The 26,732-nt window shown below is 46.4% G+C and overlaps 1 protein-coding gene and 1 non-coding gene across 3 annotated transcripts in view; both read left to right on the top strand.

Annotated features, from left to right (window-relative positions):
- LOC135224575 (ubiquitin carboxyl-terminal hydrolase 38-like) overlaps positions 1–26,732 on the top strand; it is a 476,208-nt gene that overhangs the window by 161,056 nt on the left and 288,420 nt on the right. For both annotated transcript variants that reach the window (XM_064263709.1, XM_064263710.1), the window contains one exon: positions 1,171–1,272. In XM_064263709.1, coding sequence (XP_064119779.1) covers positions 1,171–1,272 — 102 coding nt within the window. The remainder of the gene's footprint in view (positions 1–1,170; positions 1,273–26,732) is intronic.
- On the top strand, positions 4,201–4,308 carry LOC135225121 (U6 spliceosomal RNA). Its single transcript, XR_010316917.1, has one exon. It is a non-coding gene; the product is annotated as a U6 spliceosomal RNA (small nuclear RNA).

Raw genomic sequence — 26,732 nt, forward strand, 5'->3', positions numbered from 1 at the left:
GAAGTCAAAATGAATCATTTTTGATATCACAAATTCAAATATAAATAGTACCTGGGGAACCTAATCATCTCCTGAGTCAGTCAGACAGACTCATGTATACACATATTGATTTGATATACCAGTTGCAAGTTCCATCCTTCATATCGGTTTTAAATGGCAAATTGTGGATGACTAGCAAACATGTGAATATACCCATGATAATTAATACCAATAATGATCTGCAGGCATAAATTTCACCCCCAAATCCACAGGCATTTTTGGTTGTCACTAGAACTGTCCAAATTACCTAGACAAACAAGAACACCACTGATTAGATGCCATGGACACTTTGTTGAGGAAAATATCATTGCATACAAGATGTGTAGGGCCCAGTTCTCTCGTGAAGTAGAGGCTGCAAGATCAGTGTAAATCCAGTACTGCTGTTGGAATTTAGAGTTTATGATAGCAAATCTCATTGTAGTAGTGCACTTCCTCATAAAAATTCAATTATTACAGCAGAGTTGTATGTGTTTTAGTAGCTATTGAGAATGAAGGTAATCTTATTATCTTCTGTGATTCAAGAAGTTATTTCAGTCACACTATTTTTAACTCGGCCAACCCCTTGAGTTTAAAAATTTTAGTTAGTACTCCATTTTACTGAAAGCAGAGAAATACAGAATTTTGTTGGGTTCCAGCACATGTTAAGAGATCAAGGTAAGAGAAAGGCATGGCTAGCAATTGGTCGAACTACTTCCAAGGAGATAACCACTTTTATTTAAAGATTTGTTTCCCCCATATTCATCCTTACCAGGTTTCTCAGAGAGATTGTAATATGCAATGGCAGGAGTGCACCTAGATTTATTTCAGAAGCTGGTCTTCTAAAAATCATTCAATTAATTAATTTCTCAGTGATACTTGACTTGCAGCCTATCACTTAACAAATCTGGTAGGTAAAGATTGGACACAGATTCCAACATATGAATCATAAAACTTATGTATAAAAAGTAAAGATTAAATATTTTCAAGATTTATAACAATGGTCAGTCCTGCTGTCCTGCGCCAGGGAGAAGACAAATCTTTATAAAGGTGAACAGATCTTTAGTAGGGAGTAAGCATATAAACTAGTCTAATTTTGGTTTCCATATTTGTGTATCAATTCAAGTATGCACTCTTAACAACTCTCTTTTTCAGCTGTTGACTGCAATGCACATTCCTGTTGTCCGAAATGGTATAGTTACAGTCATTTCAACTTTATTACTGTCTCTACAACATTCCCCAGTTGCTTTCCATAAGGTAAGACTTATTGTTCTTTTTCGGAAAAATAATTCATTGCAACATAGAATTTGTCACAGCTTAGGCCACTGTTTATTTACTATAAGCATGTTGGACAGCATGTTTTACATAAGTAACTTTATTGGACAACATGTTTAATATAAGTAGCTTACCAAGTAATTACTACTTAGCTAACAAATATGCTTGCATGGTATCCTAATTTCTAAAATTCGCTGACAAGCAACTGTTGCAAAGTGGAGGTGACAGACCCCGCCCACTGCAGCGTGGGCGAGATAGCAACAGAAGCCTAAGGTGTTATTCTGTTTTATGCCATGTAACCAGCAACACGTCGTTCTTGCTCCTGCATTCATAATTCGCTGGTTTGCTGAAGTCGGTGGTGCACTCGCTTTAGTTTCTTTAACTGTTGCATTTTGGTTTGCTTTGCACCTTTAGCTTTCTTTCTTATTAACTCGTTAGTTAACTAGTTATGTTGGATTTGTGCTTCCAGCCATCACTAGTGTAGTTAGAGTTGCAAGACTATGTTAACAAAACTCTGTTATGGTATGCATTCCATGTGTAACAAATGTAGGGGCCAAGTATATATGAGAGAGCTTACTTGCTTGGAATGCAAGGACTCGGATGAAAGTAGGTGGAAGTTACTTGAATCACATCTGAGTAAATTGGAGAGAAATAGGATTAGAAAGGCAGCCGCTCTTGCCGAAAGTAGGGCCTTTGCTAGTAGAGATTCTTTGCCTAGGCCTAAGACAGACTCCAGTCTTGCTCTTCCCTCTACTCCTGGACATAACCTTTCACCCACCCTCAGTCCTTCTATTCCTCCACACACTCCCGTGCTCAGCTCCTGTGCCTCTGACCTCGATACCGTTGCCAGTCTTTAGTCTAGGATTAATTCCAAGTTTGACCAGAAATTTAATTTAATTGTAAGTTCTGAGTCAGAAATAAGGGTGTCCCTTAGAGTTCTTATGGGGAAACTTGAAAGTGTATTTGTTGAAAGTTCCTAGTGATAGTGTCCAGTGATGTGTAAGTGGAGGAGGTGGCCTCACGTCCCATCGGCACTCTTAGACAATGGTCAGTCCTGCCGTCCTGCACCAGGGAGAAGACATACCAGAAGGCCAGGGGAGGCTGATGGGGTTTGCCCATGGGTTGCTGCCCCAACTGTCATTAGAAAGGCATGTCTGTGGATGTGTCTGCTTGTGTTCAGTTCGGATTTGGAACCCGATCACAGGCATCGTAGATGCTACGTTGAGTCTTCCCGGCCATTGAAAGGGCAAATGGTGGATTTGGCTCCCGCTTCCAATCAACCCATCAAGCATCACAGGGACACCTTCAACTACCCCCTTTGTTCATGCAGCTACAGGGTAGATCCTTTAGGTTTTGCCTCTGTGCAGTTGCCTACACATCCATGGGATTCGCTTATGTCTTTTCCTCCCAAGGTGCCCAAGTGCCAGAAGTACCAATCTAGACACCTGACGCCTGAGCACCTGTCTCGTTTCAAGGCTCCCACACCTGAGAGCACATTCCCAGCTCCCATGCTCCCAGGGCTCACTCCTGCTGCAGCTTCTGCGCTCCCACATTGGGTTCCCACATGCCCACCACTGGCTCCCAAGCGCCCAGCTCTTGCTTCCGTGCTTCCTGCTTTTGCTCCTGTGCCTACTGTGGATTCGCAGCACCTGAAACCATATTCTTCTGAGCTCTCTGCTCAACCTCAGCAACAAGTTCGCACTTAAGAATCGGACGACACCCCTCTCTCGCTCCTTTCAAGGATAAACTGACTGAAATTTTGAATTTTATCAGGAAATCGCTTCCCTCCATGACTGTTAATGACTTCCCTGTTTCTGCAGAAGATGAAGAGGGTGCAGAACCTGACACTTTGCAACTTTCAGCCTACAAGTATCTTCTTTGCTTTCTCTTGGAGAATTATCCCACCTTCTTCAAGCCAATTACTCCGTTGTCTCCTGCCTCCACCTTCCTTATGGCTGATGTCCAAGAAGATCAAGCTCTCCTGCCCAAGGTGATGCTTTTTTCCTTATTTAAGAAAGGGTTGGAGGTAATCACAGAATGGCTCTGGATGAAGAGAGAGAAAGGGAAGGTTTTATGTTTTCCCACCCTCCCTCTTATTTGATCAAGAAGACTTATCAGCTGTACACAACCAGAGAAGCTCCCTCCCTGGGAGTCAATGCCTCCTCCCGAGGTGACTTATCGGGCCTCATTGACTCTTCTCGTTGTGCAGCCTTCGCTTCGGTCAATGTCTTCTTCTCATCAGAGGAACTGGACCATCTCATCAAGAATCTCTTCAAGGTTTTTGAAGTGTTCAGTTTCTTAGATTGGACGGTGGGAGCTCTTGCCTAAGAAAATTGAACACTTTAAAGGACTAGATGATCTTGTTGTAGCAGACCTGTTTGGCATATTTTCTTGCACTGATATAGCCATTCGAGATGGCTCTTTAGAGCTTGCCTCTTTCTTGGCTTTGGAGTGCTTAAGAGGAGAGAGCTTTGGTGTTCTTTTGCTTCATGAGGAGTTTCGTCATCACAGAAATCTGTTTTGCTTTTTTTTTTTTACCACTAGACTCATCACATATTTTCCTCAGTCGACGGTAGAGCAGATTGCATTGGATCTGCAGAAGAAATCGACACAGGATCTGCTGACACAGTCCTCACACTGCCCGAAGACTTCTTTGACTGTGCCTTTTGGTAATTGCCCCTCTGTCAAGCCTATGATCCAGTTATCGAAAGACAGCCACTGGAAAGGCATCTTAATGGAAATGTAGTGTTAGATAGCCATTCAAAAATGTCTTGACGAAAGAGTAGTTTTAATGTGTAGTGTGAGCATCACTCAACAACCGTCGTCTTCCCGAGCACCGGGCTGCTAGGCTGACTCATCTATTTGGTGCCAAGTGCTTGTCCAGTGTCTGATTGCCCAGTGTTGTCTGAAGTACATATTTGCTTTGGCAGTACCTATTCTAAATTGCAATGATACAGAGAAGATTACCAGGCTCCTCCACAAGGATACCGCACAAATCGTAAAGCATTCCACAATTTTCACTTGGCACTTTTTCAACCCTTGGCACCTGGTTTTTCCATAGAAGACACCGTTGTTCTTTCTTGGGTACCAGTTCCTGATGGAAAGCCTGGCCTCAGCTTCCAATTAGTCGGCACCAGTTCCATTTGCCAGGCACCTACTCTCTGTTCACAGACTCTTCATTCGGTTCCACCTTCACGTAGGGTTCAGGACGTTACTACAATCTTTAGTATCACAGTGCTGTCCTTTGTGGACAAGGCCTTTTTGAGTAGTGATTTTTGTCAGGAAGAGAGGAAAGCACGTCTTTGACGTTCCTCCCTCAAGTACTTTCATGGAACTATCCTCCTTGTTGAAGATTTTGTCTAGTTTCTGAATTGTCTTGACTGGAACAAGGAACCTTGGCTAAGAAGTTGGAGAATCCCTAGAACTTAACGAGAGTTATCCCTCAGAGTGTCACCTAGTCCTTCCTGGTGCGGACAAGGATAGTTAGATTAGTTTTAGAATTGTCTGCTCCTGTTGTTGATTTTGGAAGAGAGAGCTGTGGGTCTCTTTACCTCTAGAGAATCACACAGTCACAGAACTGCTTTCCTCTTCCTTAACCACAGCCTCCTTTGCACGAGTCCTCTTGTGGACTTCAGCCTCGCCTTTCGGCTTTCCATGCTTTTTCATCTTAGAAAAAAATTACTCAAGGAAGATGGAGGCTGTATTTTGCAACGACCGCAGGTCGCTAACATTCAGTTTTGAGCAGCTCCTTCTAGTACTCAGCCCCTGATGATGAACACTCAGTGTCCTGTCACAAGCTATTGTTTTCTTCTGTTTAGAGGTTTGTGGCTGGCCTGTGGATGACTATGCCATGCTGCAGGATTTTATGGTTCTTATAGACCCTTTCAAGTTTTTTATATGCTCTCCTGATATTATTTTCCACTACGTACAGTTCTGCATAGTCGGTCTATACGAGGTGTTGTAGAGTCTATGGGATATCTTTGTGTCTGCACAGCTATCAAAAGTACGCAGAGTTGGCAGCTGTTGTGCACGGATGTCTCCAAGGCTGCACAATGTTTTGCAAGATCACTTGTTTGGCTGCAGAATGGAAATGAATCAGAAGGCCCATCTTCCAAGACAGGGTTTCTCAGTTCAGGGACCTGTTCTTCAATCTCTTTGCAGCATATAGGTCTTCATGTGAGTCCTCACTCCCCTTCATTTGACTTCTTCTTCTGAACTTGACATCAGTCTTTACTTAGAACAACTGTCTTGACAAAAGTATTTTTATTACAACTGGGACAGGGAAACACAGTCCGACCCCTCGTCTTTTTCCCCTGTCCCTGCATTAAAGTCGGGCCTGCAATGGTGTCTATATACATAGACGAAGAAGGGAACTCCCTTCATCCTCTAAGCCCAGACTTTGTCTTCCACTTTACACCTCCAACCTTGGTTGAGGAGCCCACGGGGGGACTGGGAAGTTTCCTGGTAATGTTCCCAGGATGATGGAATCTTCTTACATATGTTGGAGAGCTGCAAACATTTTTCTTGGGGGCTTCAGTGCTTTGTGACCTTAGTTTATGCCTGGAGTGTGGTAGTTCTCTCTAGACAAGACCACAGTCCTAGTGTACATACATAGAGAAAAAAGGCTCATTTTCTCTCCAAGGCAGAGAACCTCACTGCGAACAGATCAGTTCATTTTCAATTCAAGTACTCTTAATTTCTTGTGGACGAACTGAGAACAGGTCATCCCACCGGGTAAATCTTGCATCCCCTGGCCTAATGGGAACTGTGGAGTCCATAGGGCAGACCAACTATGATCCTATTTGCACCTCTGCCAGACATTTTGTATACATAAACTATTGTGGTTATAGACATTATCCTCCTAGCACTGTCTGCCAGACTAAGTGGGCCATTTTTGAAGCAGGTTGCAGTCTTGCGAGACTTCTATGGCCCATTTTCGGAACACCCCATCTGTACCTAAGGAGATCTGCAATCTTTCGTACTCCTTCAGTAAGGTGTACTGAACTCTGCTTAACTAAGTGTTTAAGAACAGGAGCCTAGTTTTCAACGACCTTATCTTAGTCTTTGACCCATCCAAGAAATCTGGTCTCCTGGAACCTGGATGTACAGTGTTCCCCTTGCATTCACGGGAGATGCATTCCAGACCCCCACGAATAGTTGAAACCCTTAGGATAAGAACGTGTGAAACTGCCTATTTTGTTAGTTGAAACTCAAGAAAAACATACTAAAAATATTTATACCTGGTTTTTTTAATAGTTTTATCACAAAAAGTGCATTTGTTCACGAAACTTACCTGTCAGATATACAGTAATACTTTGGGTTACGAACCGATTAGTATACGAATTTTTTAACTTACGAAGTGACGCCCTCATTCTGGAATACGAATTTCACTTGGAATACGAATGTGCGAATTTCTATGCTTTGTTTACATCGGACATCGGATGAGCGTGGGATCTGCGAACGCATTTTTTTCGGCCAAAACTTAACGAGGGTCACGTGACTTCCTCCCACGCATCCCTTGACCCGTTTTAAACCATAACTCTTTCACTATCTCGCTGGCGTTAAGATTGAACGCATCTGTCCGTGATACGCTCTCAAATTTGCTTAGTGATTTGCGCACGTGTTGTGTTTCCGTGATAGTGCTTATACATTACTATTACCCAAATACTAAAGACAATGGCTCCCAAGATGATGAAGGCAAGCAGCAAGAAGGAAAGCATAAGAAAGAAGGAGATGATTACAGTCGAAATGAAGAAGGAAATTATCCAAATGCATGATAAAGGCGAGCGCGTGAAAGACATTGCAGCATTCTTCAAGCGGTCGCAATCAACGATCTGCACTATTTTGAAGAAAAAGGAAGAAATTAAAGCCAGTAAAGCATCAAAAGGTGTCACAGTATTGACGAAACAACGGCCTTATATTCTCGACGATGTAGAAAATTTGCTCATGGTTTGGATAAACGAGAAACAGCTGGCAGGAGATTCCGGTAAGTGAGAGCATCATTTGCGAAAAGGTCTCGTAAGATCTACGAAGATTTGAGTAAAAATGAGCCAGGCACATCAGCAGACAGTGAAAAAGACAGTTTTAAGGAGAGCCGTGGCTGGTTCGAGAATTTTAAGAGAAGGACTGGCATCCACAGTGTTGTTCGCCATGGTGAGGCTGCAAGCTCAGATACGAAGGCGGCAGAGGCTTACGTAAAAGAGTTTAAAAGGCTCGTGGATTCCGAGAAATACCTCCCCCAACAAGTCTTCAATTGCGACGAGACAGGGTTATTCTGGAAGAAGATGCCCAGGAGGACGTTCATTACGGCAGAAGAGAAGGCACTTCCCGGTCACAAGTCCATGAAAGACCGTCTAACCCTACTGTTTTGTGCTAATGCAAGCGGGGATTGCAAGGTTAAGCCTCTCCTCGTGTATCACTCGGAAAATCCACGCGCCTTTAAGAAAAACAACGTGCAGAAGAAGCTGTTGCACGTTATGTGGCGGTCTAATACCAAGGCTTGGGTGACAAGGATCTTGTTCGTCGAGTGGATGAACGAGGTTTTTGGTCCCGAGGTGAAGAAGTATCTCCGGGAGAAGGACCTCCCATTCAAAGCCTTACTTGTGATGGACAATGCTCCTGCCCATCCTCCATCCGTTGAAGAGGACTTACTGGACGAATTCAAGTTCATTAAAGTCAAGTTCTTGCCCGCCAACACCACTCCAATACTCCAGCCCATGGACCAGCAAGTTATCGCCAATTTCAAGAAATTGTATACGAAGGCTATGTTCCAGCGCTGCTTTGAGATGACGGAAGGCACCAACCTTACCCTCAGAGAGTTTTGGAAGGATCACTACTCTGTTTACAACTGCCTCAATCTGATTGACAAAGCCTGGCAGGGAATCACCAGGAGAACCCTCAATTCTGCATGGAAGAAACTGTGGCCCGACTGCGTTGCTGAACGAGATTTTGAGGGGTTCGAAACCGTCGAGAAGGGGGCAGTTGAAGACGAGATTGTATCCTTGGGCATGTCCTTAGGGCTGGAGGTTGACACGGACGACATCGAGGACCTCCTGACTGAGCATGGGCAGCAGCTGACGACCGACGAGCTGTTGGAGCTACACAAGGAGCAACAGAGACAGGTAACGGAGGAGATCTCATCTGAGGAGGAGGGGGAAGACGCTGCACAGTCGCTTCCTTCGAGCGAGATCAAGGATTTTGTGAAACACTGGGAAATTGTGAAAAGTTTTATCGAGAAAAATCACCCGAATAAGGCTGCGTCAGGGCGTGCAACAAATTTGTTTATCGATAATGGGGTGGGTCATTTCTATAAAATTTTAAAGAACAGGCAAAAGCAAGCCTCCATAGAAAAATATTTTTTCAAAATTGTGAAAGACGACACAGTGTCGCGTAAGCGTAAAATTAGTGATTGTAGTGAACGGTGCTCTCTAGAGAAAGAACCAGAAAGTCTTCCAGAAGTGTTCACGGAGGGAGATTTCCCCCCCAAGCCATAACCCTCTCCTCCTCACCCTTCCCCTCCTCCCGTCTCCGTCAAGCCAGCAGCCACACTCGCCAAAGGTAAAGTTCAGGTTTTACTGTGCATGCATATTAAATCTAGTGTTTATATTTAATTTCATTCTTCAATTTTATAATTTTATGTAATTCCTACACGAATTTTCAACCTTAGTGAACAAAAATAAATGGAAAAATATGAATTGAAATGGTCATTCATGGTCGGGTGGAACGCATTATTTGCTTTTTATAACATTCTTATGGGAAAATCCATTTAGGTTACGAATTTTTTAAGTTACGAAGCAGGTTCTGGAACGGATTAAATTCGTAACCCAAGGTATTACTGTATATATAGCTGTATTCTCCGACGTCCGACAGAATTTCAAAACTCCCGGCACACGCAGTGGGCGGCCAGGTGGTTAGTACCCATTCCCGCCGCTGGGAGGCGGATATCAGGAACCATTCCCATTTTCTATTCAGATTTTTCTCTGTCGCCGGTCGGTAAACAACTGTTTACAGACCTCCGCCTAGGATTTTGAAACTTCTTGTGCTAACTTGAGTATTCTGATTGACTTTTGGTTTTGATTTGGCTTGTTGGCTTGGCATACGTGATAGTGGATTTGATTTGGATTTTGGCTTTGACTTTTCTTTGATTACGATGTCTGGATCTAGCTCTGCTAGCTTCAGGGTGTGTAAGGTACAGGAATGTAAGGTGAGGTTGCCGAAAGCTTCGGTAGACCCTCATTCGGTGTGCTCGAAATGTCGAAGTCATGTATGTTTGTTGAATGATAGATGCATCGAGTGTGAGCAATTGACTGAAATTGAATGGAAGGCATATGATTCTTACGTGAGAAAGCTTGAGCGTGATAAAATCAGGAGGTCTTCCTCTAGAAGTACTTCTGTGAATAGAAGTCAGGGTAGAATTGTATCTCCATTAAATCCTCCTGTAGATGTAATTCAACCTAATCCTGTTGTATTGCCTCCAAACAATCAGGAAGTGTCTGCAGAAGGAAACGTATTATCTACAATTATGGAGTCGATTCGCGCCTTGGAATCGAAAGTGATTGCTCTACAATCAAATGTGAATAATTGCAATAAAAGTGTTAGTGCATCTAGTGTTGTGGAGGGGGCGTCAGATCGTTCCCATAATGCCTCTAGGCCTAGGCCCCTGCCGGACTCCCAGGCCTTAGGGAGAGGGCAAGCCGAAAGCCGAAGGAGGGTTACGGGATCTAATGACCGGTCTGACGTCCCTTCGGCAGAAACTGAGGACGAGTCTCAGGCTGCCGGTGTTCGTGCACGGGCACGGATACTTAAAGAGTGCTTCTCTTCTTCCGAGGCTTCCTCTCCTCGCCGAGGTTGGGACTCTCGGAAGACCTCTCATGGGGAGAGCGGCAGGGGCGCAAGGTGCCGCACAGGCGGCCGTCGCCCTTGTCGCCCTCTTAAGAGAGGTTTCAGAGAAGAGGACGCTTCACGTCCTTCTGATCAGTGCGTAGATTCATCACCTGAAGATTTTGAAGCTTTTCCGCCACAGAAAAGGAACAAGGCTTCATCAGGGGAGGACTTGTTCGAGCGTCCAAGTCGCTCTAAGTATGTTCCTGAGTTGAAGGAAAGGGCATCCCCTCGCCCATCTTCCTCGCACAGGATGAGTCCTTCTCCTGATCGAGAACTTTCCCCATCAAGGAAAATGCTTTTCAAAACGCAGAAACAGTTAGCTTCCTATTTTGAGAAAAAGGAGGCAGAACCTAGTCATCGGAGGAAGGATCGGTGGCTGCCTGTTAAGAGGACTAGGCAGTCCCCGGCTCCTTCTCCACGTTTTTCGGCCTTTGAGTCTCCTCCTAGTAGCCGACGCATTAGAGAACGTGATTACGTTCCTCATGAAAGGGCGTCTAGGAGAGACGAATTTGACAGAGACGTGAGTTGCCGCACAGGCGGCCGGCGTCTTTGTCAAAAGGCCGAGAACGCTCAAGGATCCATGACGGAAGTTCAAGATTTGCATGATGATAATCAGCTTCAGGACGTTCGGGAAGACGATTCTTTTGACGCTCGGCGTCTTAAGCAGCGAAGCGCTTGCCAGGGACGCTCGAGGAAGAGACCCTTTTCAAGACGGCGTCTTATACATCGGGACGCTCACCAGGACGCTCGAGCTGACGCTGTTCAGGACGCACGGCGTCCTACACATCAGGACGCTCATAAGGACGCTCAGCAGGACGCTTCTCAGAACGCGCGGCGTCTTACATATCGGGACGCTTGGAAGAATGTTTGAGTCCGAAGCGTCAGGATATTTCACATGTTAAAGTGTCGAAGATAAAGAAACAGAGATTGGTTACTTCAAACTCTTCTGCATATAGAGGCACCCTCTTGCGAACGGGGCCTCAAGGATTATTGTCATCGCGATCTTTGAAGGACACTGATGACCGAGAGAAGGATTCTTCTAGTGATCTGTGCCCTACGGATGATGACGAACCAAATGCGTCAGCGGCTTCAGACTATAAGACTTTGACGAATCTACTTAAGAACTTGTTTCCAGACAATTTTCAAGTGCCCATTCCTTGCTCTCCCCCTTCACAATTTGCCTCATCGAAGGCCAGGAAGGCTCCTGGCTTCGTTAAAATGGCCACTTCGCTCTCTGCGAAGAGAGCGTTTAAGAGAATTCAGGATTGGATGGATTCAAGGAAGGTTAAAGGGAAGACTTCTTTTGCACTTCCCCCATCTAGACTGAGCGGGAGAGCGGGGATCTGGTACGAAACGGGAGAAGAGGCAGGATTGAAAGCACCGTCTTCTTCTCAAGGAGATTTCGCGAATTTAGTGGACGCTCCGAGGAGGTCTTATTTGTCATCAGCAAAGGTTTCCTGGACGATGACGGAGACAGATCATCATCTCAAGGGGATATTTAAGACGCTGGAAGTGTTTAACTTTTTAGATTGGTGCTTGGGGGCCTTGGATTTACAATCTAGGAGTCAAGACTCTATTTCGTTGGAAGAGCTTTCAAGTGTGCTAGCTTGCATGGATAGAGCAGTAAGGGATGGCTCTGATGAGTTAGCATCTCATTTTGCTACCGGTCTGCTAAAAAAGAGAGCTCTCTATTGCAGTTTTGCGGCGAAAGCAGTTTCTCCCGCTCAGAAGGCGGAATTATTGTTCGCCCCCTTCTCTACTCATCTATTTCCGCAGTCCATGATTAAGGATCTGTCGGTAAACTTGCAAGAGAAAGCAACGAGGGACCTCTTGACTCAATCTTCCAGACGCCCTACTCCTCAGGCTTCTACTTCAACAGCTCCAGCCTCCAAGAAGAAATTTAAGCCCTTTCGTGGAGCACCTTCCTCTAGAGGTTCTTCGAGAGGAAATGGGGTCCTATAGAGGCAAGACCTCTTCTATCAAGAAGGGAAAAAATTGACATTTCTGCCCTTCAGGCACCTGTAGGTGCGAGACTCACATTATTTGCTCAGGCATGGAGGACGATAGGGTCAGACACCTGGTCCCTAGATGTGATCGAGAGAGGATACAAGATCCCTTTCCTCTCTGCGCCTCCTTTGAGCACGAAGCCAATAGACCTGTCGCCCGCATACCAGTCAGAGAAGCAACAGATTTTACTCGACCTTCTAGACCAAATGTTGGAAAAGAAGGCCGTAGAAGAAGTCCTGATGCTGGATTCCCCAGGCTTCTACAACAGGTTATTCCTGGTTCCGAAGCAGTCTGGGGGATGGAGACCTGTCCTAGACGTCAGCAGACTGAACCTTTTTGTAAAGAAAGAAAAATTCAGGATGGAAACATCTCAGTCTGTGTTAGGAGCCTTGAGACCAGGGGATTGGATGGTGTCATTGGACCTACAAGACGCTTATTTCCACGTCCCGATCCATCCTCAATCAAGGAAGTTCCTGAGGTTCGTCTTAAAAGGGCAGGTTTTCCAGTTCAGGGCTCTTTGCTTCAGTCTGAGTACGGCGCCGATGGTTTTTACTTTCCTCATGCGGAATGTAGCGAAATGGCTTCACCTATCGAAGATAAGAGTCTCGCTTTACCTGGACGACTGGCTAATCAAGTCGTCTTCGGAGTCAAGGTGCCTGGAGGACCTTCAGACGACATTGCGGCTGACGAAGGCCCTGGGCCTTATAGTCAATTACGAGAAGTCCCATCTGATCCCCACGCAGTCCATCGTGTATCTGGGGATTCAGATTGATTCAGCAGCTTTTCAAGCTTTTCCATCAAAGGAACGTCAGCAGAAATGCTTAGAGAAAGTGTCAGCCTTCTTAGGGAAAGAAGCATGCTCGGCGAAGGAATGGATGAGTCTGCTGGGAACCATTTCTTCGCTGGAGAAATTTGTTTCCCTGGGGAGGTTGCACCTCAGGCCACTCCAGTTTTTTATGGCAGAAAACTGGAAAGACAAACAGAATCTAGACTCGACTTTGGTAATCTCAAAAGCGGTCAAGGATCAACTGAAGTGGAGGGAAGATCCGATCAAACTTTCGGAAGGACTGTCCCTCAACCTTTTGAGCCCCGACCTAGTGTTGTTCTCAGACGCCTCCATGGTGGGCTGGGGAGCAACACTAGGCAAGGAGGAAGTGTCAGGCCTCTGGAGAGGGGAACAGAGGTCCTGGCACATAAACTTAAAAGAGTTGGAGGCCATTCGGTTGGCTCTTCAATTCTTCGAAGAACGATTGGTGGGCCGAGTTGTCCAGATCAACTCGGACAACACTACGGCTCTCGCTTACATCAAAAAGCAGGGGGGGACACACTCTCGATCACTGTTCATGATAGCGAGAGACATCCTTCTATGGGCGAAAGCTCGAAGCATAGTGATCCTAACAAGGTTCATTTCAGGAATACAAAATGTTCGAGCGGATCTTTTAAGCCGTCAACATCAGATGCTTCCCACAGAATGGACCCTACATCTAGAGGTTTGTCAAGAGCTATGGAAGTTGTGGGGACGGCCGCTAGTCGACCTCTTCGCAACCTCGAAAGCGAAGAGGCTTCCGATTTATTGTTCTCCAGTTCTCGACCCGAAGCAATAGCGGTAGATGCCATCCTATGGGACTGGACGGGGATGGACGTTTACGCCTTTCCCCGTTCAAAACTCTTAGGAGAGGTAACAAGGAAGTTTGCGGCGTCGCCAGGAGCAAGAATGACTCTGATTGCCCCCTTTTGGCCCTCAAGCGATTGGTTCATGGAGGTCATGTCTCTTCTGGTAGACTTCCCGAGAACCCTGCCAGAGAGAGTAGATCTTCTCAAACAGCCCCACTTCAAGAGGTACCACGGAAACCTCTCCGCTCTGAGTCTGACTGCGTTCAGACTATCAAGAAGTTGGCCAGAGCGAGAGGTTTTTCAAGACCAGTGGCAGAGGCTATTGCCAATGCGAGAAGAGCTTCCTCTCGAGCAGTTTATCAGTCGAAGTGGGCTGTCTTCAGGAGATGGTGTAGGAAGAAAGGTATTTCCTCCTCCACGACCTCTGTGAACCAAATCGCTGAGTTTCTCCTGCATTTGAGAAATGTGGACAGACTGGCAGTGCCCACAATAAAAGGATACAAGAGTATGCTGTCAGCTGTCTTCCGTCACAGAGGGTTAGACCTGACAAATGATAAAGACCTTCACGATCTTTTGAGATCGTTTGAGACAACTAAAGTACTGCAACCGAAGGTCCCATCATGGAACCTTGATGTAGTTCTAAGGTTCTTGATGTTGGCTCCCTTTGAACCTCTGCATGCTGCCTCGTTGAAAGACACTACTAGAAAGGCGATTTTCCTAACTGCTCTTGCTACGGCAAAAAGGGTTAGTGAAATTCAAGCAATTAGTAAATATGTGGGTTTCAGAGGACACAGTGCAGTGTGCTCCTTGAATCCTAATTTCTTAGCTAAGAATGAGAACCCATCTAACCCCTGGGGCCAAAAACCTTTGAAATCAAGGGGTTAGCAGAGTTCATCGGACAAGAGCCAGAGAGAGTCCTGTGCCCTGTCAGGGCTCTCAAATTTTATTTGCAAAAGACCAAAGATTGTCGGGGTCCTTCTGAAAATCTATGGTGCTCTGTTAAGAGACCCGACTTTCCTATGTCGAAGAATGCACTGGCATTCTTTTTACGAAGCATCCATCAGGGAGGCCCATGCGTCCTGCCCGGATGGTGATCTGAAACTTTTGAAAATAAAAGCCCATGAAGTGAGAGCTGTTGCAACTTCAATGGCATTTCAAAAGAATATGGGACTTAACGATATCATTAGTGCTATTTTTTGGCGAAGCAACTCGTGTTCGCTTCACATTACCTGCGGGATGTGAAGACGGCATATGAGAACTGCGAGTCGCTATGACCATACATATCCGCAGAAATGTTGTTGGGGGCAGGGAGCAGCACGAATCCTATCCTATAGAAAAGGGATAGGTGTGCTTTTAATTTTGGTGTTGGTTTATGGTTGAAGGGTTGGTCGCTTGAGGCGCTTTCCCTTTCTTTAGCCTAGAAGTTATGGGACTAACTTCGATAGGTTAGGTCAGGTGGTGGTTTTTAGCTTCGTTGCCCTCACAGTATGGTCAATATGGTCTAGTCACATTGTGGTCACGCTCCCGTTGACAGATCATCTAGAGCGCACCAACTACACAGGTCACTACCTTGTTGGCAACTCTAGTAAAGCAAAAGCAGGCTTCGGTGACAGTAATCAAGAAGTCAGCTATGCTAACAGGTAAGGAACCAAGATGTCAATCATCTGCACTTGAGGTGTTTCCAAAATCCTTCTATTTTGTCCCTTCCCACCTCCAATGGTGGGATTCAGCTATATATATATCTGACAGGTAAGTTTCGTGAACAAAATGTTATTGTCATGATACAATAAAGTTTGTTCATACTTACCTGGCAGATATATATATAGCTGTATTCTCCGACGTCCGACAGAATTTCAAAACTCCCGGCACACGCAGTGGGCGGCCAGGTGGTTAGTACCCATTCCCGCCGCTGGGAGGCGGATATCAGGAACCATTCCCATTTTCTATTCAGATTTTTCATACCACTGTCCCCTGAGGGGAGGTGGGTGGGTACTTTAATTATATATATCTGCCAGGTAAGTATGAACAAACTTTATTGTATCATGACAATAACATTTTTATGATGAAATTGATAAAAAACCCAGGAATTTGTCAATATTTCTCATAGAAAAATACCAGAAATTTGCACATTTTCTGCAACTGATGGTTAAGTATGGTCCATAGAGAAATCCGTGAATGTTGAGAACGAGAATACAAGGGGGTCCACTGCATTCTGAATGATTGACGAGTCCCTTGTTTTATCCCCTGTGTTCCTCTTCCCTACAACTACAGTGGACCCCCCATATTCGCGTTCTCCAGATTCACGGAGTCACACATTTGTGGATTTCTCGGGAACGTTTCCCCGCATTGTTCACAGAAAATTCGCACATTCGCGGTATTTTCTATGAGAAATATCCACAAATTCCTAGGTTTTTTATTTCATCATAAAATGCACTTTGTTCATATACGGAACAAACCTTCGGTCTTAATATTAGGATTTACTAGCGCCAAGCTGGAAACCGGTAGAATTAAAATTACATTTGTGAGATCCAGGGACTATTGGCATCTATACCAGGTCACGGGGCATGTATACCCAGAATGCCCACGGCTACCTGTGACCCACCAGTTATTTTCCTACCGCCTTTAAGATAAGACGTGTTACTGTCTATCTGATTTAAAGCCGGTTTTTCAGTTTGCCCGTTTTTTATCCATTTCATTTTTCATTTCTTATTACCTTTTCTTTCTCCGAGTGTGCTCAGTGTGAGGAAAGAGTGTATAAGTGGTATGATGGAGAATTTTGCCTCAACATCGGGATTGTCTACCGTTTCGAAGAGGAGACAAAAGAAATGCCCAGGAGTCAGTGGCTTTCCATGTTCTAGGTTCCTAACTTCGGTGTCGACGGATCCTCATCCAACGTGTAGTAGGTGGAGGGAAAACGTATGTACGATTACTAATCCATGTTCTGTTTGTCGCGGTTGGTCGGTGGAACAGTGGAAGAAGTTCTATGAGAAAAGCCAATACAAAAGGAAGGTGGTGACGCCATCTTTGGATGACCAAACCTTACCGGCTTCTTTTGTATCGACAATAAACCAGGCTGCTCCATATGTTTCTCCACCTGCTTTTGATTTGTCTCATACCCCTTCGGTTTCTCCTAGCGGTTCAGTATCGGAAACGTCAGGAAGGGCCTTGGGTAATTTTATGAATAATATGCACTCTCCTTTGTTCCCAGCAAGTAGAGGGGGAGATCCGCCATCTTTGTTCCAGGCTCCTGCTCCTCAAGCGCATAGGTTGGATGGTATGTGGTCAGCGCTAGACCTACCAGGCGTACCAACCTTGGATGGTCTGCTTGCGCATTATATGGCGTCACGGTTCCAGCAGGGTCCGGCAGCACTGAATGTTCCTCATACCCCGGGCTTGCAATTTATGGGAATTAATGCCGCGGCTTCGCCATCAAACTCAGTGTTTACAGCGATGCAGAACGTGGGAGGTAGTTTGGCAGCAAACGTGCGGTTGCCCGCAGAAACCTCTCAGTCTCTCCCTGCGAGAGGGATGACGTCACAACATACGTCACACACCGATATGGCAGGCGTGATGATGTCACAGACTGCTTCTCGGCCTATTTCGCTGCACCCAGACGCTAATACGCCTTCTGACCCGTCAATGCAAACTGTAATGCAGAAATTACAGGATATAGAGAAGAGAATGAATAAGAGAGACAAAAAGAAAAAGTGTGATTCGCCTTCTTCGTCTTCTTCCTCTAGTTCGGCGTCATCGCTAAGTCCGATAACGTCACGGCGAGCGCCAGTCAAGCGTTGGAGGAGGATTCGGGAGTTCCTGGCGGATCCTCAGGCTAAGAGGAGAAGAATCAATTCTTCCTCATCTTCGAACCAAGACTGTCATATCCAAGTCAGCAGGAAGGTCGGGAAGTCAGTGGCTATTAAGCACAAGGTTAGCAGACGAAGCCGTTCGCAAGAATCCGAACAAGCGAGAGAGGCGACGGCCGACGGACTAGCGGCCGATGCGGAGTTGCCAGTTCGGATCGCAAAAACTACGATACCGCTGGTAAAATCGATGTTGGCGGCGAAAGGTGCAGCAGAGGATAGAATGCAGGTTCCAGTTTCGCCCGTAAGGCCGTTCAAAATACGTACGAAGGACGATAAGGCTCCTATTAAAAGTACGAAAAATAGGGAGTTGGCAACCTCGGCGGATACGTTCGTGGAAGGCAGTGTCCGTCTGGATGAAAGGTCGAGGCCGAGTTCTCCGACGCTCATAAACGATGCCAATACTAATAGAGACGAAGTTATATCTGTCTTAAGGGAGCCTTCATCTTGGAGATCTAGACGAGATTCTCGCTCTAGATCCGTGAGCAGAGAAAGAGTGAGGCGTTCTCGTTCCCCTGCTGACTATCCGGGATCAAGCCAACAGCGGCCAGCAAAGATCAAAGAGACCGCGGCCGTAGGGGCAGGCGGCCGTGGAATTCCGGGCTGTCTGTCAGAAGATAGGGGCGAGACAACATCCCTTGTGACGGAGAGTGGTACATTAGAGCGGAAGGAAGGAGAAAACCAAGAGTTTCTGGCCTCGTATGCAGAGGTGATTGATTTGATTCATCAATTCAATAACCTTTCGGAGAAGACAGAAACACCGGCCAGTATGCTTCCACCTGGAATTGACATGGCATTTGGATTAAAAAGGGATACCAAGGTGTCGTATGAATTGCGTTGTTCGAGTCTTGCGGAGTCGGTCTTGCAACACGTAAACGCAAAGATTGCAGGAAGGGATAATTCCTTAAGATCTAATAAATCATTTAAATTTATTCCCCCTCCAATGATAAAGCAAAGGAAATATTATACGACACCAAAGGTCCCTTTGCTGTCTAGACAAGTGAACCCTAATGTTGTAAGATTAAGGCCTGGATTAACCTTGGATCAGGTTAAAATGGAGTGCCCTTCGATGACATACCAAGAGGCTGCTACGTTAGAAGCAACAGCTTCTTCTGTCTTTCAGGCTGCTTCTTGGTTAGACCTTTGGTCAACAGCAGTGGCGAAGATTGCATCCTCGGAAGTAACAAGAAAAGTAGTGGATGAACCATTGTTCATTAGATTACTACAGTCAGGTTCCAAGGCGATTGCGTACCTGACAAACGTAAGTGCCAATGTTTGGGCAAATATCCAGCTAATGAGGAGAGATGCAGCGTTGGCTAGACTAAGCCGCAATGTGGATTTGGATTCCCTGTTAGCAATGAGGAATGGGGATATCTTGGAATCGCAACTGCTGTTGCCAGAGGTCATACTGGAAGAGGCGATAGATAGAAGAAGGATGGACACTAACGATAGGTTGGTGCAACAGGCAGTTAGGAAAACGTCTAACAGTCAAGCTACTCCTTTGGAGGGAAGACAACAGCAAATGTCTCGAAAGAAGACAGTGAGACATAACATCCCTAATAGAGTCACAAGACCCTCTTCCCCAAAGAGGCTAACTCATCGCCCTTTCACAATAGAAACAACAGAGGAAGGGGCAATAGGGGAAGAGGGAGAGGCTCAAGAAGATAGGATGGGCGCCTTCCATCACTCGGCCACACCAGTGGGGGGTTGCCTGGCAAATCACTGGAAGGTGTGGCAGGAACTAGGGGCAGAGCAGTGGGTGGTGGATGTTCTCAGGATCGGGTATTTGATCCCGTTCGAGGTAACCCCGCCCCTGACAGATCAGCCATTATCCCACGTCGCTTATGCCCACAAATCTCAGAAGGCCACTATTCTTCAGGACGAAGTGAAGAAGATGATGGAAAAAGGAGCTGTGCAACAAGTATGCAGTCCGTCAAAAGGCTTCTACAGCAGGATTTTCCTGGTACCCAAAGCCAACGGGGAGTGGAGGGACAGTAATAGACCTGTCAACGCTGAATCTGTTTATAAGGAAAACCAGTTTCAAGATGGAAACTCCAAAAACGGTTCTACAAGCAGTCAGGATCGGAGACTTTATGCTGACAGTCGATCTAAAGGACGCATACTTTCAGATACCAGTCCATCAGTCTTCAAGGAAATTTCTCCGCTTCAGTCTTGCAGGGAAAGCTTTCGAATTCAAGGTCCTGTGCTTCGGATTGACAACGTCTCCTCAAGTTTTTACAAGAGTGTTCACTCTCGTGTCGACGTGGGCGCATGCTCAGGGGATCAGGCTAATAAGATATCTGGACGATTGGCTGGTGATAGCAAAGTCCAGGGAGAAATTACTCAGGGACAGGGCGACCCTCCTGCAGCTTTGTCACAGCCTAGGTATTGTGGTAAATCAGGAAAAGTTGCATTTGGATCCAAGTCAACGTTTGGAGTATCTGGGAATGGTTATAGACACAACACAAGCCAAAGTATTCCCGACAGACCAAAGAATAGAGAAATGCAAACAAGTGGTGAATACTTTTCTGGGAAAACAGACACAGCCAGTAAGACAGTGGCAGGTGGTGCTGGGAATCCTAACCTCCCTGGAGAAGCTAGTACCACAAGGAAGGCTACACCTTCGGTCCCTACAATGGAGGATGAAGGAGTTTTGGTCACCAATAGTAGATCACCCATACGAGAAAATTCCCTTGTCGGCAGAAGTGAGGAAAGACTTGCTGTGGTGGGTGAACGACGACAATCTTGAACAGTGGGTGTCCCCCTTCAACAATCCTCTCCAGACCTCTTGCTGTTTCTCGATGCGTCACTAGAAGGCTGGGGAGCCCATATGGAGGAGTTGATGGTGTCAGCAAAATGGAGTTGCAAGGACAGAGAACTCCATATAAATGTGTTGGAGTTAAAAGCAGCGTTTCTAGCTCTACAGGAATTCAGGGAGAGAGTAAAGGGACACTCGGTGGTATCGATGTCAGACAACACCACAGTAGTAGCTTATATAAACAAGCAAGGAGGCCTAGTTTCTCGGCAGTTACATGTGATGACAGTTCAACTTCACCAGTGGGCTATAGAGAACCTGGTAGACATCAGGGCCAGGTATATTCCGGGAAAAAGAAACATAGTGGCCGACAAGTTGAGCCGCAGGGATCAGATTCTGGGAACGGAGTGGTCCCCGCACCAACAGGTAGTGGACAGGATGCTCATGTTGTGGGAAGGACCGATCATAGACCTATTCGCAACCAGGTACAACAAAAAGTTGGAAGTGTATTGTTCAGTAGTCCCAGACGCAGAGGCAGTAGCAGAAGATGCGCTACAACACCCCTGGGACAATCTGGACGTGTACGCATTTCCTCCATTTTGTCTAATCCGTCAGGTTCTGAACAGGGTAATGCGGTCTCAGAACCTCAAGATGACCCTGGTAGCCCCGTTATGGCCGAAAGCAGAGTGGTTTCCAGACCTACTGGAACTCCTAGTAGATGTGCCGAGAGAGTTACCCCCATGGAGCAACCTACTGTGTCAGCCGCACATGGAGAGGTACCACCAGTCGTGAAGTCCCTATCGCTTCACGGGTGGAGACTGTCAAGTATCTCCTCCGAGCGAGAGGGTTTTCGCAGAAAGCAGCAACTCAGATGGCAGGAAATATCAGAAAATCATCTGACGACAGTATACCAAGGAAATGTGGTCAGCATACTGTGATTGGTGTCGTAGAGGGAACTTGTCTCCACTCGGTAACCACTATTCAGCAGTTAGCAGACTTTCTGATATATCTCAGAACAGAAAAGCATATGTCTGTATCTGCAGTGAAGGGGTACAGGGCGGCTCTAGCCTCAGTCTTACGAATGAAAGGAGTGGACATTTCGTCTTCATGGGAGTTGGCCATGCTGATGAGGAGCTTTGAACAGTCATGCCCACCAAAGGAGCTAAAAGCCCCAGTTTGGGATCTGACCAGGGTACTGAGTAGTCTGACAAAACCCCCCCCTACGAACCACTAAGGCAGTCCACGGATAGGAGCCTGACCCTGAAGACAGTCTTCTTATTGGCCCTGGCTTCAACCAAAAGGGTGGGGGAGCTACATGGCCTGTCATATCTCATAAAGCACTCGAGAGGTTGGAGGTCAATGGTATTTGAGTTTGTCCCAGAATTCGTGGCCAAGACCCAAAACCCAACAATAGTAGACGGCAGATTCAACTCCTTTACCATACCTTCCTTGGCAGACTTTGTAGACAATGACAAAGATGAGATGCTCCTGTGCCCCGTCAGGGCACTAAGGGAGTACTTAAAGAGAACAAGGCACCTCAGGCCTGGGTGCCGGAGGTTGTTCGTAAGTACAGGACGGAACAAGAAGGAAGTGTCCAGGAATACAATATCGTTTTGGCTAAGGGAGACGATCAGAGATTGCTTATATGGCAGAAGACAGAGGGTCAGATAGCCAGGTGGGAGCTAGAGCTCATGACATCAGGGGCTTGAGTGCTTCTCTGGCATTTAAGAAGAACATGTCTGTGGATAGAATTCTGAAAGCTGGTGTGTGGAAACGCCAAACAACTTTCACCTCATTTTATTTGAAAGACGTTGCCCATAGATCCTTGGACACTTTTTCCTTGGGTCCAGTGGTGGCGGCCCAAACAAGTAATATAGCTCATCCAGTGCCCCTGGCGGGTCAGTTTGCGTCTAGTCTAAGATGAAGGTATGAAAGTAGAATGAATGGGATGACTGGTCTTTTTTCTTTACTACTTTCTTCCTACTCCTTTAACTAGGGGCAAATATGCAACGGAGAGTAACCGTCAATCGTGCTGGAACGGACTAGATGCAGGTGAGGTGGTCAGCCATACTGTGAAGCTATCTTAGGTTATGATATACTTTTCAGTAGCAACACACCCCTCTAGATAATAGGGAAAAGAGGGGTGAAGGTGGATCCAGTTGCAAGGGACAAGAGTAAAACAATAGAATGGTATCTACACCCAGTGGGGGAAAACCAATAGATTCGCTTATATCTTTGGTTCTAGGTTCATTGTCCATTCTTTGAGAATTTCCCTATATATTCGGAAATGGATAAGGTGGCAAACTCCCAGTCAGTTGTAGAGACTTACCTCCCTCCAATAAGTAAGTCTATCCTAATGTTAAGACCGAAGGTTTGTTCCGTATATGAACAAATACCAAATTTGTAACTAATTTGTATTTTTCATAACTAACAAACCTGAGGTCTTAAAAGGTAAAGGCCCACCTCGAACCACCCCTCTAGCAGTCTAAACTGGGTTTGAAATATAACTGGTGGGTCACAGGTAGCCGTGGGCATTCTGGGTATACATGCCCCTTGACCTGGTATAGATGCCAATAGTCCCTGGATCTCACAAGTGTAATTTTAATTCTACCGGTTTCCAGCTTGGCGCTAGTAAATCCTAATGTTAAGACCTCAGGTTTGTTAGTTACAAATTAGTTACAAATTTGGTATTTTTGTGATAAAACTATTAAAAAACCAAGAAACAAATTTTGTTGTGGGTTTTTCTTGAGTTTTAACTAACAAAATACTAGGCTGTTTTTAGCGTTTTTATAGGGGTTCCAACTATTCGCGGGTTCTTCGACTACCATTGTTTAGAGGTCTTTTCACAGAAAGACGCAATTTTTCCTCTTTTACCCTGGGATTTTTAGCCAGTAACAAGGACCCATTCAAGCTCTAGAGTAATTTTTTCTCAGTAAATTAACAGATCATTGGCCCTGCAACAGCTTTTGGGTGTTACCTGAACACAATCAGACTAAGGTCACATCCCTAAAGGGCTTTTTTTTTTTAATGCACAAGAACATTTTGCATTCTTTTTTGATGAAAGCCAAGGCCATCAGAGCAGCCTCTTTCTCCTTAGCTTTCAGGCTCATTTGTCCTTTACTTCCATTCCACCTAGTCCTACTGTAAGTTTAATTGTCCTTCACATCTTGTTTTCTGTGCAAATGATCCCAATCTTCTAGCTCGCCTGATGCCCAGTTTGACAGGTGATAGTGACTATCTGACATCAGCTGTAGAGCTACAAGCTTCTAGCTCATCTGCCACCCAACTTGCTTGGCACCCTGCTCGTTTGGCACAGGTTACAGCCTGGCAACAGCTCTTGCTCCGAGCACCCACCATCCCCGAGCTCCTATCTCGACTGGCAACCAGCATTTCTGGTGTCAGGTAGAGCCTGACACCAGATTGTTCTCCGAGGGTCCAAAGTGCTCTCCAGCTCTGTGGAAGAATAGGGAGGTCTCTGTCCATTTGGAGTTTCCAGAGGACCATCCTTTACATATGGTGATATGGCAAGATACGTTTCATACACTGACTAAAACATATTGCCCTCATGGACTATTAACTTCAGACACACTCAGAATTAGTAGAGCAGTTTACTGACTTTTAAGTGAAGCTGAGCATGTCAGAGTTCCTTTAAACCAAGAAGAGACCCCAGGGGCAGAGTTCAAGGGGGCCGTTGGTATGTTGGGCACCTCTCCCTCTCCTGCGCCACGGGTGAGGGGTTGCCTGGCTGGCCATTGGGCCAAGTGGCAGAGTTACGGGGTGGGGAAGTGGGTGGTAGATGTCCTTCGGGTGGGATACCTGTTGCCATTCGACTTCTCTCCTCCTCTGTCGGACAAGCCGCAGCTCAGGAAGACGTATCCCACAGATTCTCTGAAGTTCTTGGCTCTTCGGGAGGAAGTGCAGAAAATGCTGGACAAGGATGCGATAGCGGAAGCAGTGCGTCCGTCCCCGGGGTTTTACAGTCACATCTTCTTGGTGCCCAAGGCGTCAGGAGGATGGAGGCCTGTGATTGACTTATCCACCTGGAACCACTTCATCAGGAAGACACTGTTCAAGATGGAGACCCCGCGCTTGGTGTTGGCAGCTGTGAGGGAAGGCAACTTCATGCTGTCGATAGAATTGAAGGACACATACTTCCAAATCCCTGTTCATCCCACGTCCAGGAAGTTCCTTCGCTTCTCTCTGGCAGACAAGATCTTCAGGTTCAGTCTTGTGCTTCGGGTTGACGACAGCCCCTCAAGTGTTCACAAGGGTCTTCTCTCTTGTGTCAAGTTGGGCCCATGCTCAGGTGATCCGTTTGCTGAGGTACCTCGACGATTGGTTGGTCTTGGCAGTTTCCAGGGAGAAGCTGCTGCAAAACAGGGATCGTCTTCTTCGGTTCTGTCTGGATCTGGGCATATTAGTCAACCAAGAAAAGTCGAACCTTGTACCCACTCAAAGGATTCTCTACCTGGGCATGGTCATCGATACGACAGTGGCAAGAGTTTTCCCGTCGGATAAAAGATTGGAGAAGTTGCGGGCTGTGGCGCGCAACTTCCTATCGAAGTCGCATCAGTCGGCTCATCAGTGGCAGGTTCTTCTGGGAGTGCTATCTTCCCTGGAGAAGCTGGTCCCTCATGGGCGTCTTCATCTTCGGTCTCTGCTATGGAGACTGGGGGGAATTCTGGTCTCCGGCGGGGGACTCTCCCCTGTTTATGGTCCCACTGTCTTTGGAAGTGAAAGAAGACCTTTGTTGGTGGTTGGACAACCAGAATCTATTGAAAGGCGTCCCTCTGTGTTTTCTCCCTCTGGACTTCCTTCTGTTCTCGGACGCCTCCCTTGCAGGTTGGGGCGCGCACTTAGGTGGCCTCATCGCTTCAGGCGTTTGGGGTTTGGAGGACAAGCAGCAGCATATCAACGTCTTGGGGTTGAAGGCAGCTTTCCTGGGTCTGAAGGAGTTTCGGGGGATGGTAGAGGGTCACTCTGTTGTTCTCATGTCGGACAACACCACGGTGGTAGCCTATGTGAACAAACAGGGAGGCCTGGTTTCTCAGCAACTTCATGCCTTGACCGTCGAGCTTCACCTGTGGGCAATCAGCAATTCGGTAGAGCTCTCAGCCAGGTATGTCCCAGGGAAACTGAACGTTGTCGCAGACAAACTCGGTCGCCAGGATCAGATCCTAGGCACAGAGTGGTCCCTTCATCAAGTGGTGGCAGACAAGCTTTTCCAGATTTGGGGAAGACCCATGCTGGACCTTTTCGCGACACGCAACAACAGGAAGTTGGAGGTGTTCTGTTCATTGGTTCCAGATCCCTTAGCATTGGCAGAAAACACATTCCAACATCCCTGGGACAACCTGGAGGTGTATGCCTTCACTCCGTTTTGTTTGATCCGTCAGGTTCTGAACAGGCTGTTGGGTTCACAGGGTCTCAGAATGACTTTGGTAGCCCCTCTGTGGCCTCAGGCGGAATGGTTTCCAGATTTGCTGTCATTGTTGTCAGAGATTCCGAGGGAGATTCCCCCTTGGCGGCATCTCCTGTGTCAACCCCATGCAGAAAGGTTCCACCAGTCAGTAGAATCCCTGTCTCTTTACGGTTGAAGGCTATCAACTATCTCCTCCGAGAGAGAGGCTTTTCTCAGAAATCAGCTGGGCACATGTCCAGCAGTCTTAGGAAGTCAACCTCCACAGTTTTCCAAGGCAAATGGGCGATCTACTGTGATTGGTGTCGTAAATGGGGGTTTTCTCCCCTCGTGACCTCTATTCAGCGAATAGCAGACTTTTAACCTTCCTCAGAGACGAGAAACGTTAGTCCGTCTCTGCTATTAGAGACTACAGGGCGGCACTGAGTTTGGCATTACGCCTGAAAGGTATCAACATCTCCTCTTCCTGGGAACTTTCCCTGCTAGTTAAGGGGTTTGAGCAGTCGAGTTCTCCTAGAGAGCTCAAGCTTCCAACGTGGGATGTTTCCTTGGTGCTTGACTAAGAGTCCATATGAGCCCTTGCGTCGCTCATCTGATAGGAACCTGACGCTGAAGACAGTTTTCCTTTTGGCTTTGGCATCTTCCAAAAGGGTAGGAGAGCTCCACGGTCTGAGTTATGAGGTGAAGCACACCAGGGGTTGGAAGTCAGTATCCTTCGAATTTGTCCCGGAATTCGTGGCCAAGACCCAAAATCCCACGGTGCATGATGACAGGTTCGCTTCGTTTTCCATTCCATCACAGACTGACTTTGTGGGTGGTGATGCTCAAGAGCTTTTGTTGTGCCCTGTCCGGGCCCTGCATTGCTATCTTAAAAGGACTCGGCACCTTAGACCAAGTTGCCACA

Source organism: Macrobrachium nipponense, chromosome 12 (assembly GCF_015104395.2).
Source record: "Macrobrachium nipponense isolate FS-2020 chromosome 12, ASM1510439v2, whole genome shotgun sequence".
In the NCBI taxonomy this organism is placed as follows: Eukaryota; Metazoa; Arthropoda; class Malacostraca; order Decapoda; family Palaemonidae; genus Macrobrachium; species Macrobrachium nipponense.